The sequence below is a fragment of the Carcharodon carcharias genome, chromosome 18 (genome assembly GCF_017639515.1).
Source record: "Carcharodon carcharias isolate sCarCar2 chromosome 18, sCarCar2.pri, whole genome shotgun sequence".
NCBI lineage: Eukaryota > Metazoa > Chordata > Chondrichthyes > Lamniformes > Lamnidae > Carcharodon > Carcharodon carcharias.
Genome location: NC_054484.1, coordinates 78,637,755 through 78,655,731, shown reverse-complemented (window position 1 = coordinate 78,655,731; position 17,977 = coordinate 78,637,755). Strand labels below are relative to the sequence as shown.

The 17,977-nt window shown below is 41.9% G+C and overlaps 1 protein-coding gene across 9 annotated transcripts in view; it reads left to right on the top strand.

Annotated features, from left to right (window-relative positions):
* The window catches only part of wars2 (tryptophanyl tRNA synthetase 2, mitochondrial), an 86,871-nt gene extending 83,016 nt beyond the window's left edge, over positions 1-3,855 (top strand). For all 9 annotated transcript variants that reach the window (XM_041211763.1, XM_041211770.1, XM_041211767.1 and 6 more), the window contains one exon: positions 2,250-3,855. In XM_041211763.1, the coding sequence (XP_041067697.1) occupies positions 2,250-2,698 (449 nt within the window). In that variant the 3' untranslated portion in view covers positions 2,699-3,855. The remainder of the gene's footprint in view (positions 1-2,249) is intronic.
* Positions 3,856-17,977: the final 14,122 nt, after the last annotated feature.

Sequence of the window (17,977 nt, the reverse complement as noted above, 5' to 3'; positions counted from 1 at the left end):
TGACCCGCTCTTGTAGTCAGAGTATTTATCTGACTGGTCCAGTTCAGTTTCTGGTCAATGGTAACTTCTAGGACGTTGATAGTGTAGAATTCAGTGATGGTAATGCCATTGAACATCAAGGGGCGATGGTTGGATTCTCTCTTGTGTTATGAATACATATATCCAAGAACTATATGTTTTTTTAAAAATTAGAAGGACATTGAATTATTTAGACACTTTCTTGGAACTGACCTGGATTTCTTTTTTAAAGGGTTATAAGTTCACTTTGGACTGTGAGCAAACTGCCTTTTCTAAGAAGTCACATGACTCCAGCTAAATTACCAGCAAGGCACTTGAGGAAATAGGAACTATTTGTTTCTGTGAACTTTAATTGCCAGAGAAGAAAACACTTTTTCAGAGGCTGTGAGGACCTGGTGATTTTCTAGAAACCACCTAACTGAGATGAATTTCTCTTTTGAAGTTGTCTTTTGGACTCAGTTTAGGAATAAACCAAAAGGGAAAAGGTTGCCCAACTTGTTTTCTCCCTGACTTGTCGTAAATTCAGGGTAGTTACCAATATCTAGCTAGAAATCCTCATCTCAGTATAACTCATCTGTATTTGGAAACTTGAGAAACTGAGACAAGGGAGTGATCCCAAGGACATTGATTTTGCTCTGTTCTCCTCCACACCGAAGTACCTTTGGAAAGAACTTCCAGAAAACTACTGTGACCAGCGATCAGTCTTCACACGCAGGAGCACCAGATTGACAGTGTCAAAACTCTTCAAACTTTATCCTATTTCATAAAGTTCCCATTGACCAAAAGGTGTTTTTTTAAACACCAACCTCTGCAGAGCCCCTATTTACTTTGTCCTTTGTGTGTGTGTGTATAGATTTAAAGGGGTATTTAGTTACACTTCTGGATTTCAAACTGTAAGTTAACCAGTTTTTGCAACTTTTAAAATAAATTTTGTTTAATAATAAATCAATTATTCTGAACTTATTGAAAGTTACATGTCTCTTTTTTATTCTGGGTCTAACAGTAGCAAAAGTAAACAATCGGCCATTTTGGTGAGAGAGTGAAGCACTACACTTATGGTGTGACCTGTTGTGTAGTGGGGGTAGAGAAACTGCGCGCTCCTCCCATCCTGGTCGTAACACTTGTTAGAGATGGTCATTGCCTGGCACTTGTGTGGTGCGAATGTTACTTGCCACTTTTCAGTCCAAACCTGAATGTTGTCCAGGTCTTGCTACATATGGATATGGTCTGTTTCAGTATCTGAGGAGTCACAAATGGTACTGAACATTATTCCACCATCAGCGAACATCCCTACTTCTGATCTTATGATGAATGGAAGATCATTGATGAAACAGCTGAAGATGGTTGTGCCTAGGGCACTACCCTGAGGCACTCCTGCATCGATGTCCTGGGATTTAGATGATTGACCTCCAACAACCGCAACCATCTTCCTTTGTGCTAGATATGACTCCCACCAATGGAGAGTTTTCCCCTTGATTCCCATTGACTCTGGTTTTGCTTTGATGCCAAATGTGCTCAAATGCTGCCTTGATGTAAAGGGCAGTCACTCTCACCTCACCTCAGGAGATGATCAGAGGCAAATTTTGAGAACACATTAGAAGGTGAGGCGAAATTAGCAAGGCAGAAAAGTTCAGGTGGGGAGTTTGAGAACAGATCTGTAACAGTTGGTGACTCTGGCAATGACTGTAGAATAGAGGGAGAAACACAGAAAATGAGAACAAAAGCTGGAAGATGGGAAGCCATTGGAGGTGAGCAAGAATGAAGTTGCTGGACTTAGTGTAGTATCAGACAAGGTTATAAAAGAGACTAATGGAAAAAGCAAACTTTTAAGGTGGTGAAACAATGAATGAAGGTTTCAGGAGCAACAGAATTGAAGTGGAGGTGTAAGCAAGGCAGCATTAGGCCAGGTAAAGGAGGCCGTCTTGATGACAGGCCAGATGTGATGTTTGTAGTTTGGTTCAGAGTGGCACAGAGCACTGAGATTTCACACTTTAATTCAGTCCAAGAAAGCAGTCAGAAAAAGGGATGGAATCAAAGCCTGGAGCATGAAGCTATTGATGTGAAGTGAATAGAATTATTTTTATCTGGCCTGTGTTGAAGCGGAGCAAGTTCAGATCCAGCGACTGTTAGACTGAATTTGCACAAAAGATTGCAATATTGAATATTAACATAATGTTTGACTATTACTTTGCTAATAAGCATTTTTCCATTATTCCCTCCTCTCATTGCAGGTGAAACTAAAAAAATTAAATCATTGAGAAACCCTGTTGCAAAGATGTCAAAGTCCGATCCTCAAAAGTTGGCGACTGTAAATATCACTGATTCACCCGAGGAGATATTATTGAAGTTTCGCAAAGCAGTAACAGACTTCACCTCTGAAGTAACGTATGACCCAGAGACACGTCCAGGGGTATCAAACCTAGTAGCAGTGCACACAGCAGTGACTGGAATGACTGTCAGGGAGATTTTGCGTCTAAGCAAAGGGCTGGACACTGCACGCTACAAGTATGTGGTGGCTGAGGCAGTCATTGAGAAATTTGCACCAATAAAGAATGAAATTGAAAAACTAAGAGTTGAGGAAGGCTTCCTGGAGCAAGTCTTAAACCGTGGAGCTGAAAAAGCAAAAGAATTGGCGGGCCTCGTATACCATGATATCCGAAAGCTGGTTGGCTTTAGCTAACCGTCTATCAATTATGAAATCTAGCTTCTGGTTTATGTAGCATGATGGCAAAATGTGTTTGAAGCAATAACCTTGTGGATGAGTTAATCATGGTGTATTTAAAATGTGGTCAGTGATTACTTAAGATATAAACATATTTAGGATCTGCACTGGTTATCATTTACTGAGTATAGAGTTTGTTGATCATAGTTGGTATAATTCTGAGATCTTAAATGATATGTACCATTTTTAAAAGAATGAATCTAGTAGAATCTGTTGGTTGGCTGGGAAATGGGCTATGCCCAAAATCACATGACTTAGGAATAAAAATAAGATTTTTAACACGCCTGTCAAAACCAAACTGGATTCAATCTAGTTTCCAGTGAAGGTGTAAGTATGCAATCGCACTGCATTATAAGAAATTGGAGCAGGAGTTTTGGCACCAACTGCTCTCCCCTGCACACCCCTTTCCCCCCAAATTCTCATTTCTCTTGATTCCCTTGGTATCAAAAAATCTATTAATCATGGTCTTAATTATATTTAAGAACCGAGCAATCACACCCTATGGGGTAGAGAATTACATAGATTCACAATTCTCTGAGTGAAGAAATTTCTTATCTCAGTCTTAAATGGCCTTATTCTGAGATGATGACCGCAAATTCTAGACTCTCCAGCCTCTCAGCATCAACTCTGTCAAACCCTCTAAGAATGTTGTATGTTTAAATTAGATCACCTCTCATTCTTCTGAACTCCAGAGAATATAGGCCCATTCCATTCTGTCTCTCCTCTTAAGACAGCCCTCTCATGTCAGGAATCAACTTAGTGAACCTTTTTTATACCCATTCCAAGGCTAGGAGACCAAACAGTACACAGTACATCAGGTATGATCTCTCCAAAGCTTTATATGATAGCAGCAAGACTTCCCTACTCTTATACTGCAACCCCTTGTAATAGAAATATGAATTACCTCCTAATTGTTACATGTTAGCTTTCTATGATTTGTGCCAAATCCCTCTGAATACCATTATTTACTAATTTTTAAAAAATATTCTGCTTCTCCATTTTTCCTATCAAAGTGGATAGTTTTACACATGCCCACCTGTAATCCACACTGTAAAGTGTTCCTCTCTGAATTGGATTAGCACGAATGTTCTAATGAAAACTATGATGGTCCAAAATACTGTCTCTCCTATTTCTGTACCAGAGATGATGAACTTTTTATCTAGGTTGGGTTTGATCTTACATTCCAAGAGAGAGAGGATTTTTCTGGTAGTTTCTTAAGTAATGTCTCTGGACATCTTACATAAGTGTATGCAACCTGTGGTTAACTTTCCTCTTCCTTCCTGGTTTTACTGTGACATTGGGAGGTGATGTAGAATGGAGCCTTGGTGCACAGGGAAAGATGTTTTGAGACATCTACCCTGGATTACTCTTCTACACTTCCTGCTTGCCAACTGAAAACCAACAGGGATCTAGGAATAAATTGCCCGCCCTTAGTTGGAAAGGGAGATGAACCTAAAATAAGCGGAAAATAATCATGGGGCCAGCACTTCCAAGGAGTGGCAGTCACACTCTGATTGCCACTCTGCTTGTTTCAATCTACCCCAGTCAGGAGCTGCACATTTCTCATCCACTCTTCGACCCGGGACTGGTGAGAAATGTGCAGCATACCTGGTTCCCGAGGCCTTCCAGTACAGGGCAGTAGTGTCAGGGGAAGTGAAGCCACATCCTCTTTTTACAGCACTAACTGCCATAATCCAGGTAAGTTTAAAGGTCCCTGTGTTTAAATGCACTTTGAAAGGCCAGGGAGAAGATAAGTGTATAAGGTAAGTGGATAGGGTGGGTCAGGGGTGGGGGGACCTAGGGGAGGGGAAGAATGGATTGTGGGGGAGTAGGATGAGTCAAGGAAGGATGGATGGGGGGGGCCTAGAATAGGTCAGGAGGGATTGGGTGTTCATTTCGAGGGTGGGGATAGCTGGTGGGTGGTGGGTAGTCGGGGGATAGGGGAGTAGTCAGGGTGGTTGGGAGGGAAGTCAGCGGATGGGGGTAGTCGAGGGATCAGGGTTTATTCGGGTGATCTGAAGTAGGGGGGCCTTTGGATAGGGGGTTTGTCAAGTGGACAGGGGGTGTGGGAGTGGTGGTTGGGGCATTGCATACTGGCATACCCTGCAACAAAAGAATGCAAAGGTGAAGCATTCTCAGGCCATAACGACAAAAACAACATTTATCTCATTTTGACAATCCAAACAAATTAACATCACCTTCTCTAGTCTTCATTCCCAGACTAGTAAACAGAAACAAAACATTACACAACAGAGGATCACATGATCAGTCTCTCTTATGCTTATGGTGCATTAAACTTAAGTTTGCGAGCGCTATAATTGGTGCCCCCCGACCTCACCCCTTCGCACACCTCACTGGCAGCGGCATTGGAGACAGCTGCTGATTCTGCTGTCTTGTTGGTTTTGATGATCTTGGTGGTCATCCTCTGGCCAGTGGAGCCTGTACTGGCCCCACCTAGGAGGGAGCTACCAGTGCCACGGTTGCCATCTCCCCAGTCATCGCAGCCTCATCATTTGCCAGTCACTGGCAGAGGAGCTGCAGCCATCATTCAGAGTGCCCTGAGAAGAGCCTGCAATGATGACAAGCAGCTCATCGTTCCCTGCTCACAACTGATGGTCAGGCATCTTCTGCAATACTGGATGTCTCATCCATCTCCCACACTTGCACTGACCACCTGAGGTCAGTGCTTGTGTGAGGGCTTGCAGGTCCAAGTGCAACCCCAGGAACCCCTGATTCTGTCCCCGGAGCTGCCTCTCAGTGGAGCAGGCAGTGCACTCGGCCATGAGGTTCTACACAGTGCTTATGCTCCGCATCGACTCCTCCTCAACAGAGATGCATTTCCTCATGGATCTCTGCCAGATCCTTCCACACATCCCTCTGGAATCCAGCATCTGCTGCCATGGCTCCAGAGGTTCATCATCTGCCTTCAATTCAGCATCGTCCTAGTCTCCAGCAGTCCTCCAACTGTCGGCAGCCTGGGCACACTGTCTCTACCTGCTCCTCAAGCAAGTGTGAAGCACCCTGTGCTCTGACATTCTAGCGAAACAGCTAACACCCACCGAGGTGCTGGTATCTGCGCTGGTGCCTGGTTCAGAGAGCGGGTGTGACGCAGGTGTACACGAAGCCCGGCAATACTCGAGCGTCAGGGTCCTGCGATTGAGTGCCTGCTGGTGAATCTATGGGAGAACAACAACATGTCATTAGTTAAAGTTATCACCCTGTCACTGTGCATGCCAGGCACCCTGGTGAGACAATGGAGATCTGCATTATGGTGCCATCGTCTTTCAATGATCAATGGGGAATGCAGTTTTGAGACTCCCATCAAAGATGACACTACACAAGAATGTTTGCATCATCCGAAACTCTCACCTCTGCACTGCCTCTCCGCAACCAGTTGACCGAGATGTGGCGCCTCTCCAGCTCCAAGGTGTCCTTCTCAAACCTGGTTAGGATTAGGGGGTTTGGGGGACCTCCGCCTGTCCACGACCCTTCAATGTTATGGGGCATTTTCTTCTGAAAGGACAGAGGAGCATGGATTAGTCCACACTCTACCTTACATTGCAGCCTGGCCAACCCCACCTGAGGAACACCTTGCAGGGCACATCCAAGTTGTGGCACTCGAGCCACAAGCAGCCAGGGCTCACCCCCTTGGTCAGTTATGGCATCATTGACAGTTGTAGCACTCAGACTTTAACATCCCTGAGCTCCATGGGGGGGAGCGGCCAGACCTTAACCCTTCAACACACTGATCCAAGCCAACATGGTACTCACCCTTCCCACACACAGCAGGTCATTAAACCTTTTGCAGCACTGCACCTATGTGCGCCACACATCGTGACCGCAGACCTGCGCTGTCATCTCCTTCCAAGCCCTTTTTGTCAGGTGCTGTGGCCGCCTCCTTCCATCTCTGAGGACCAGGGTGTCCCTCCTGGCAGCCACTTCCTCCAGGAGGGCTGCGAGGCACTCATCCGAAAACCGGAGGGCCGAGTGCCCACCTGACCTGACCTTCCAGCCACATTTAAAGCCATAACTTAAGTGTTCACAATGCAGAAGATACGTTCTTCCCTGGCAGCCCTCAAGTAGCTGCCTGTGCTGTTTTTAAAATGCCCGCTGGAAGCCATTGGACTCAGTGCCCAACAGGCCCCGGCCCCTGCCTGGCCCTTCCCGAACATTGGGAAGACCTGTTTCACGCTAGCCGTGCTTTAATTGGCCAGCCAGCATGAAATCATGATCGGAGACTGATGGCCCGTTTCCCAATGGGTCGCGGGCCTGCCGATTGCGCACGCCCACCAAGGGTAAAATTCAGGCCTAGGTAAACCTAACTGATTATTTCCCTCAACTCCCTTCTCCCTGCATCCACTCTTCCCTGCAACCCCCCCCACCCACCATGTCCTTCTCATGGTTATTGGGTGTTGAAGTCAACTGTACCATCCTTACAGCTTTGAAGAGCACAGACCAAGGGTTAGAGCTGTGATTTTCCTGTTCTCTAATATTACATCTCTGCTACACAGTGCATTTAATTTCTGAAGTATTGAATTTGATTGATTTTTTTGGCAATAAATGAAACATTCAATGGCACATAAAATAGTAAAATTATTATAGGGACTTTGGACCTGTGTATCATTAGTCGATAAATTTCAATGAGAAGTTTTATTAGCATCTGGAGCTTTGGATATATGTATATTAATGGGAACATTGATATAATGTTTGTTTGGGTGTATTCCATGTTGAAGTTTCCCACATTACTTTTGAAATGTAGTCATTGTTGTAATTAATTGTGAGCTTTGGGATGTCCTGAGGTTGTGAAAGATGTTATAAAAATGCAAGTCTTTCTTTCTTTTTAATGTTCTGAAGCCAAAAGACTTTGACACCCTGAATCTGACAAATACTGAGAATAACTGCTGTGGTTCTGCTGGAGAATAGTCAATGTTAGACTTTCCTATGTATTAAATATTTATTCCTTCCAGTCACTTACTTTACAGCTTTTAAAGTGAATGAAAACTTACTACCTATCCAAGGGATGTGAGCTTTGTTTGGAATATCATAACACCAAATGGTTCATCGTGTTTGTATCTGTTATTGATCTAGTCTGTCGCATTTTGGAGCAGCTCCTGACTTTGTCTATTTCTGCAGAATTCTTTACATCTAATATTTTCTGTGACTATTTATCCAAGTTGGCTAGTGAATCCCAGTTAAGAAAGTCAACAGGGGACAGATGATTAATTTTGGACTTTAGCTTCTCAACATTAGCCAAGTTGGCTTCACAATACAAGAAGATCTGTGGTATGGTAAATACAATAACTTATTTTATATTTGCACCATATGCCCAGCTCACAAAATAAACAACTTTTTCTACTATAAATTAATAAAATGAAACTATGGAAAAACTGCACATGAACTGCCGCCAGAGTCATTATAATGTCATGTCATTAAGTTCCAACTTTAATATGTACAGATCAGCAAAATGCCACTGCAAAATGTTGAGAAGGAGGATAGCCTACAGTAAGTCTTTGGGACGCATTGCACGTAGAATTAATAAAATATGGTGATTTCTCAAAGCAAACCAGCGCAGTTACATGAGCATCCAGATAACCCACACTGTCCAGTAAAATGTGTGTTGTTTATTATCAGAAATCGCTCGTAGTCCTTTCTCTGACTTGTTCCATTGCTTTATAAGGCTCCAGAGGAAAAAGTACTAAAATTGTATATAATTATCACTTCATGTGATCCAAGTTAAACTGTCGTGATTGAAATCACATCCGATTTAAAAGTAAGTGCAAGTGTAACCACTGATCCAGAAACCACATGTGTGGACACATATGGGTGGCTTGTGATATGTGAAATCTTTTCCATGAATCATCTCTTCCTCATGTGGAGGTCGAACCCATGTGTGAAAAAGCACTTCTACCACAGGCATCCAGTGGTCTGCAGTCTTTATATGACTGCTTTCATTTTATGTGTGCCATTTTAAAGCAATTCACTTTTGTAGGAATTCCAATGTTTGGTTATTTAATGGATCATGGAGTGTTTCAATCATTGTCTTGTGCCATCACTAAGTTTAATTGCTATTGCTTTATAGACCTCACAGAGTGCAATAAAAGCACAATATCCTACCTTGGAGAAATCTAACCACAACTTTTATTGCACATTAGATGTGTGATTTCTTGGGCTAATTCAATTTTCAGTTGTATAATGGCTGCCGTTATCTTATGTACAAAATTGACTAGGAGCTTTGAGAGGAGGCCAAGTGCGATCAGCCACTGGATCCTTATGGCTATATATAATTGTCAGCCTTGCACCCCTTTTCACTCACATGTTGGCTTTACCATGGTAGAGGGGGTGTTTCTTTCTATTAATAGTGTATGGTGACTGGACGTTTCATATAGCCACTAAGATGTTCACTTCAAAAAACAAAGCTCCTTTGAGAATAGTTTTTTCTGTATGCTCAACAATTCATCTGACCTTTGTTTACTTCAGTCTGCATTTACATTGTCTGAAGCACTGGGGTAACCTTCGGCCATACAGCAATCAACACATTCACAGAGAATCACACAATTGTTACAACACAAAAGGAGGCCATTCAGCCTGTTGTGCCTGTGCTGTTAGAGCAGAACTCTTTAGACTTATCACATCTTAATTGAGTGGTGGTGAATAACCAAGAAACTAACAGGGGCTAGAGAGGAACTTGCAGTGGGAGAGGGAGGATCCAGTGGTAATGGTCCATGTAGGTACCACTGACATAGGCAGGATGAAGAAGGAGGCTCTGCATACTCAGTATGATGAGCTAAACACCAAATTAAGAAGCTGAAGCTCAAAGGTAATAATTTCTGGATTATTACCTGAGCCACATGCAAATTGGCATTGGACAAATAAGATTAGAGAAATGAATGCGTGGCTCAAAGACTGATATGGGAGAAGTGGGTTCTGGTTTGTGGGGCACTGGCACCAGGATTGGGGAAAGTGGGACCTGTACTGTTGGGACAGTCTACACCTAAACCGTACTGGGGCTGGTGCTCTTGCGAGCTGCCTAACTAGGGAAGTAGAGAGGGGTTTAAACTGAATACTGTGGGCATGAGATCAAATTTGGGAATATGTGGTAAACCAAAGAGTAGAGACAAGGCAAGAGAGACAAATATTAATATGTGACAGGAAGGAACAGAGAGTACAATTTTAATAGTAAGTCAACAGATGGTACAAAAATAATAAAAGGACAAAACTAAAGGCTCCGTATCTAAACGCACATAGCATTCGAAACAAAACAGATGAACTAATAGCGCAAATAGAAGTAAGTATGATCTGATAGCCATTACAGAGACATGGCTACAGGATGACATAGATTGGGACCTGAATATTAAAGGGTACGTAACTTTTAGGAAGGATACAAAGTTTGGAAAAGGTGGAGGGGTGGCTCTGTAATTAATGATGATATTAGCACATTAGCAAGAGATGACCTAAGTTCAGCAAAGTAGGATGTAGAAGCGGTTTGTGTTGAGATGAGGAATGATAAAGGCAAGAAGTCACTTGTGGGAGTAGTGTACAGGCCTCTTAATTGTAACTCCACAGAAGGACAGAGTATAAAAGAAGATATAATGGGAACTTGCCAGAAAGATACAGCAATATCATGGGGGATCCTAATCTACATATAGACTTGGAAAATCAGATCAGCAAATGTAACATAGATGAGGAGTTCATAGAATGTTTTTGGGCTAGTTTCTTTGAAGAGCATGTTTTGGAGCCAACCAGAGAGCAGGCTATAATAAGATAAAAGCAAAATACTGTGAATGTTGGAAATCTGAAACAAAAACAGAAAATGCTGGTAAAACTCGGCAGGCCTAACAGCATCTGTGGATAGAAAGACAGAGTTAATATTTCGAGTCTGTATGACTCTTCAGAACAAAAGAGAAGTAAAAATGTAATGAAATTTATACCGTTTAAGGGGGGTGGAGCAGGATAGAAGGCCAGCAATAGGTGGAGGCAAAGGAGAGATGTCATGAACAAAAGAATAACATGAACAAGTGACAGATGGCTCTAGGTGAGTTTGGGGGAGGGGATGCTGTTGGGAAAAAATGTCAAAAATAGGATCTTTCCAGAGTGCTTATCCTTGTCCGGCTATTATCACATTTTGCTTTCTATCCTTAATGCCACCATCAGCACATCCTTTAGCCAGTACCACTACCATTAACACCCCTTTATCTATTTGTTCATGACATCTCTCCTTTGCCTCCACCTATCGCTGGCCTTCTATCCAGCTTCACCTGCTCCACTCACCTTTAAACAGTATAAATTTCATCACATTTTTACTTCTCTTTAGCTCTGAAGAAGAGTCATACATACTCGAAACGTTAATTCTGCCTTCCTCTCCACAGATGCTATTGGACCTACTGAGTTTTTCCAGAATTTTCTGTTTTTGTAGCAGGCTATACTTGACCTGGTATTGAGCAATGAGATAGGATTAATTGATAACGTCCTAGTGAAGGCACCCCTAGGTAGCAGTGATCATAATACGATTGAACTTTACATTCATTTTGAGGGAAAAACCCAAGTATGTCCAAGACCAGTATTTTAAACTTAAATAAGGGCAATTATGAAAACAGAGCTAGATAAAATGAACTAATAAATGAGGTTCAGGGGTATGTCAATAGAGGTTCAGTGGAAGACAGTTAAAGGGATATTTCAGAATATACAATATATACATTCCAATGAAAAAGAAAAATTCCAAAGAGAGGGCCCACCATCCGTGGTTAACTAAAAAGGTTAAAAAAAAAGTATCAAACTTAAAGAAAAAGCATATAATTACGTGAAGACAGGTGGCAGGTCATAAGATTGGAAAGAATATAAAGAACAGCAAAGAATGACAAAAAGATTAATGAGGAGGGAAAAATTAGAGTACAAGAGAAAGCTAGCTAGTAGTATGAAGACAGACAGTAAGGGTTTCTATAGATATTTAGATAATAAAAGAATTAAAGTGAACATTGGTCTTATGGAGAGTGTGCCTGGAGAATTGATAGTGGAAAGTAGATGGTGGACGAATTAAACATTTATTTTGCTTTGGTCTGCACTGTAGGGGACACAAGTAACATCCCAGAAATAGCTGAAAATCTGGAAATGGAAGGGAGGGAGGAACTTGGGAAAATTACAATCACCAGGGAAGTGGTATTGAGCAAATTGTTGGAGCTGCAGGCTGACAAATCCCCAGGTCTGGATGGATTTCACCCTAAGGTCTTGAAAGAAGTGACTAATGAGATAGTTGATCCTGGTTTTAATTTTCCAAAATCCCTTCGATTCGGGGAAGATTCCATTGGATTGAAAAATAGCAAATGTAACTCCTTTATTCAAAAAGGGAGGGAGACAGAAGACAGGAAACTATAGGCCAGTTAGCTCAATGTCTGTCATAGGGAAAATGTTGGAAGCTATTATTAAAGATGTTATAGCAGGGCACTTAGAAAAATTCAAGGCAATCAGGCAGTCAACATGGTTTTGTAAAAGGGAAATCATGTTTTAACCAATTTATTGGAGTTATTTGAAGAAGTCACATGTGCTGTGGATAAATGGGAACCAGTGATTTCCAGAAGGCATTTGGTCAAGTGCCACTTTTTTTTATTTATTCATAGGATGCAGGCATTGCTGGCTGGGCCTGCATTTATTGTCCATCCCTAATTGCCCTTGAGAACTGAACAGCTTGCTAGGCCATTTCAGAGTTTATAGGCAGATTTTCTTCCCTAAAGGACATTAATGAACCAGATGGGTTTTTACAACAATCATCGTCATTAGACTTTTAGACCTTTTATTGAATTCAAATTCACCTGTGGTGGGATTTAAACCCGGGTCCCCAAGGCATTACCCTGGGTACCTGGAGTACTAGTCTGGGGACAGTATCACTATGCCACCACCTCCTCTCAGTGGTTATTGCAGAAAATTAAAGCTCATGGTATTGGGGCTAACATTTTTTTTATTAATTTGTGGGATGTGGGTGTCGCTGGCTAGGCCTTCCATTCCCTCCCTCGCTCTCTCTCCCCACCCATCCAATATTGGCATGGATAGAAGATTGGTTGGCTAACAGGAAACAGAGAGCTGGCGTAAATAGGCCCTTTTTTGGTTGGCAGGATGTAACGTGGTGTGCCACAGGGATCAGTGCTGAAGAGGATGAAGAGGATGGAAGGAGGCTACAAAGTGACATAGGGTAGGTGAGTGGGCAAAGATCTGGCAAATGGAGTAAAATGTGGGCAAATGTGAAATTGTTCATTTTGGCAAGAAGGATAAAAAAGCTTATCATCTAGATGGTGAGAGATTGCAGAACTCAGAGATTGAGGGATCTGGATGTCCTAGTGCATGAATCACAAAAGGTTAGTATGCAAGTACAGCAGGAACTTGGGAAAGCTAATAGAATGTGATCATTTATTGTGAGGGGAATTGATTACAAAAGTAGGGAGGTTATGCTTCAGTTGTACAGGGCATTGGTGAAACCACATCTGGAGTATTGTGTACAGTACTGGTCCCCTTATTTAAAGAGAGATGTAAATGCATTAGAAGCAGTTCAGAGAAGGTTTACTAGACTAATACCAGGAATGGGCGGGTTGTCTTATGGGGAAAGGCTGGATAGATTAGGCTTGTATCCACTGGAACTTAGAAGAGTAAGAGGCGACTTAATTGAAACATTTAAGACCCTGAGGAGTCTTGACAGGTTGGATGTGGAGAAGATGTTTCCCCTAGTGGGATAATCTAGAACTAGGGGTCACTGCTTAAAAATATTTAAGACAGAGATGAGGAAAAATTTCTTCTGTCACAGGCCTGTGAGTCTTTGGAACTCTCTTCCTCAAAAGGCAGTGGAAGCAGAGTCTTTGAATATTTTTAAGACATAGCTAGATAGATTCTTGATTAACAAGGGTGTGAAAGGTAATCAGGGATAAGCAGGAATGTGGGGTTGGGGTTGCATTCAGATCAGCCATGATCTTATTGAATGGCAGAGCAGGCTCGAGGGGCAGAGTGGCCACCTGCTCCGAATTCGTATGTTCGTATGTAAATTCCATGAACATTCCCATCAGCTAACATAATAGCATTAACAACATGCTAAAATTTCAGCTTTTTACAAGTACATTTAGCCTAAAGAGCCAAGTGGAAGATACCATTTGTACTATTTGGTCTCCAAGGTCCCTATCTTCATAGATGCCAATGTAAGCCAAAATTGCCCATTCCATAAGTAAGTGCATGAGACCCACCAAAGACTTTTGGCCCTGACAACATCTTGCTATGGTGTAAACACCTGTGCAGCAGAGTTAATCACTCCCCCAACCATGCTAGTCCAGTGATAATCACATCTACCTGACAATGTTGAAAATGTTTCTGCAATTTTTCTAGGAGTTTCTTCAATTTTCCACTTAATTTGTGATGGGGGAATCAGGAGAATTCTGTTGAAATTCCAGATGTGTAAGTCAAATTAAGCAGCCATAGAAAACTTTTAAACACACACAATGTCCCTATCCAGGAAATTTCAAGCTAACTGTCTGTTTCAAGCAGCCACCAGTTGTTTTGGAGATTGAGGGGCGACTTGATAGAAATTTACAAAATTATGAGTGGCATGGACAGAGTAGATGGTCAGAAGCTTTTTCCCAGGGTGGAAGAGTCAATTACTAGGGGACATAAATTTAAGGTGAGAGGAGAAAACTATAGAGGAGATGTGCGGGGCAAGTTTTTTATGCAGAGGGTAGTGAGTGTCTGGAATTCGCTGCCAGAGGAGGTGGTGGAAGCAGGTATGATAGTGGTGTTTAAGAGGCAGCTTGACAAATACATGAATAGGATGGGAATAGAGGGATATGGACCCCGGAAATGCAAAATGTTTTAGTTGATAGGCAATATGATCGGCACAGGCTTGCAGGGCCGAAGAGCCTGTTCCTGTGCTGTACCTTTCTTTGTTCTTTCTTTGTTCTTTCTTGTTTCTTTGAGGTTTTAAAGAACTGTCTTTCTCATTGGAATTTTGCAAATGCCCATAATCGATCTGATTTTTTAATACCCTAGAAAAGAGTTAATTGGATTTAATGAGCCTCATTTTCAATTGGGCACAAATGGAAATGCAGTGGTTGAAAATCAGCCCTATATATCCTGCATGTATTTCCTTTCTGTTAAAATCAGCTTGAGCCCAAAGTAAAAATTCCTCACAATGAATGTTATACTAGTCATTAAAATTCAAATACAATTTGTAACTGGGGTGCAACCTGTCCCAATCTATATGTATTTGAAAACTATGTCTTGGACTTCCTCGCAACCTTGTTACTAGAGAAAGCATAACAATCTTTACAACATTATTTCAGGACAGCCCAATTTTTGACTTTGGTTTTAGCTGGTTGTTAAATTCTATCTGCACATTGAATTGAGTTTAAAGCGGTAGCACCAACCCAAAAGTTATACTGAAATACATGAATTCTGTCACAATAATATTCCAATAAGTTATGGTACTATTACTGTTCTTGAGCTGTGTAAAATACTCTCATATTGCAGAATGTATAGCACAGCAGGGGGTTATTCGGCCCATTGTGCATAGGTTGATCCAAGCTATGCATCTGGAGCTGTCTAATCTAATTTCCTTCCCATTTCACTACCCTTTAATATTCTTCCTTTTCAAGTATTTATCCAATTTCCTTTTAAATGATATAGTTTCTGCCTCAAGGGCTACTTGCCATATAAAGCATTCCATATTCTAACAATCCTCTGTAGAAAAAACATTCTTCTAACTTCCACTTTTGTTCTTCTGGTAACTGTCTCAAACTGAGGTTCCCTTGCTAATAGTTTGCCACCCAGTGGAAACAGTCATTTTTTTTTGTCCTCTCAAAACCTTTTATAATGTTGCAAAGCTTTTTAAGTTTTCCCTTTAACCCTCTCTGTCACAGTGAAAAATGAAATTGTTTTCAAACACTTCTTCACAGTATTAAACCCTCATTTCAGATATTATTCTAATGAATCTTCTCAATGCTCCTCCCTGAACTCTAATATCCTTCCTATACAGTGAGGGTCCCAAAAGTGCTGTAGGCAACATTCCAACTGTGACCCAGCCAACGTCCTGTAAACATTCATTTCTTGCTTTTATATTCAATACCATTTTGTAAATAGTCCAAATAGCATTTTGTCTTTTGAAGGTCTTTTCTCTCTGCACTCCCACCTTTAAAGATCTGCGCACTAGAACTTTTTGTTAAGAGTCTTGCTGTTTACGTGTGTAGTTTCTTTCATTTTTTTCTGAAATTTTATTGTGACAAGTTAAGGCCATGCTCCGAGTCTTTACAATAATGAAATGTATCTGGTAAAATTGTGAAGAAACTAATAAATAGTGAGAATCAGAAATAGAAGAAGAAAATGTTGGACATACACAACAGATGATTCTACAATTCCAATAGAGGGAACACATCTAAAGTTGATGCTGTCAGACTTGCTGTCTTCTGTTGAATATTCTACTTGCCGTATTGTGTGGCATTGTCATATCCTAGAGAGTAACCAAAATTACTAATATTTCATTGTATTGTTACAAATTTTATATACTGAACTGGACTAGCCCAAAAAATACTGTGGCTACAAGAGCAAGTGAGAGGCTAGGAACCCTGCAATAAGTAACTCACCTCCTGACCCTCCAAAGCCTGTCCACCATCTACAAGGCACAAGTCAGGAGTGTGATGGAATGCTCCCCACTTGCCTGGGTAAGTGCAGTCCCCACAACACTCCAAGAAACTTGACACCGTCAAGCACAAAGGAGCCCGCTTGATTGGCGCCACATCCACAAACATTCAATCTCTCCACCACTGATGCACAGAAGCAGCAAGATGCACTGCAGGAATTCACCAAGGCTCCTTCTACAGGACCTTCCAAACCTACGTCCACTACCATGTAGAAGGGCAACAGCAGCAGATAAGTGGGAACACCACCACCTGGAAGTTCCCTTCCAAGTCACTCACCATCCTCACTTGGAAATATATCTTTGTTCCTTCACTGTTGCTGGGTCAAAATCCTAGAACTCCCTTCCTAACAGCACTGTGGGTGTACCTACACCACAGGGACTGCAACAGCTCAAGGAGGCAGCTCACCACCATCACTTCAAGGGCAACTAGGGTTGGGCATAAATGCTGGCCCAACCAGTGAAGCTTACATCCCATGAATGAATAAAAAAAAGTTATAAGATATTTGTCAAGACCATGTTTATCTCCTAGAGAATGGATGGGCTAAGATACTCCTCTAGCAAGAAATATAAAAATGGACAGTAAAAGCTTTATAAGTATATGAAAAGGATAAGAATGAGGAATTATTATTGGGAAATGAGGAAATTACAAAAAATTTGTGCAAGAATAGTAGAAAATCAAAAAGCAAATGGGAGGGAGGAACTTAAAATGATCATGATCACTAGAGAAAAGTACTAGGAAAACTAATGGAACCAAATGGCCAGATGGGATCTACTCCAGAGTACTGAGAGAGTCAAGGTAGGAGATTGCTGGGACCTTGACAGAAATCTTTGTATCCTCACTGGCTCCAGGTGAGGTCCCAGAGGACTGGAGAATGGCCAATGTTGTTCCATTGTTTAAGAAGGGTAGCAGGGATAATCCAGGAAATTACAGGCCGTTGAGCCTTACGTCAGTGGTAGGGAAATTATTGGAGAAGATTCTTCGTGACAGGATTTACTCCCATTTGGAAGCAAATGGGCGTATTAGTGAGAGGCAGCACGGTTTTGTGAAGGGGAGGTTGTGTCTCACTAACTTGATCGAGTTTTTCGAGGAAGTGACAAAGATGATCGACGATGGAAGGGCAGTGGATGTTATATACATGGATTTCAGTAAGGCCTTTGACAAGGTCCCTCATGGCAGACTGGTAGAGAAGGTAAAGTCACACGGGATCAGAGGTGAGCTGGCAAGATGGAAACAGAATTGGCTTGGTCATAGAAGACAGAGGGTAGCAGTGGAAGGGTGCTTTTCTGAATGGAGAGCTGTGACTAGTGGAGTTCTGCAGGGATCAATGCTGGGACCTTTGCTGTTTGTGGTATATATAAATGATTTGGAGGAGAATGTAACTGGGCTAATTAGTAAGTTTGCAGACGACACTAAGGTTGAAGGAGTTGCAGATAGTGAAGAGGATTGTCAAAGGATACAACGGGATATAGATCGGTTGGAGACTTGGGCAGAGAAATGGCAGATGGAGTTTAATCCGGACAAATGCGAGGTAATGCATTTTGGAAGGTCTAATACAGGCAGGAATTATACAGTAAATGGC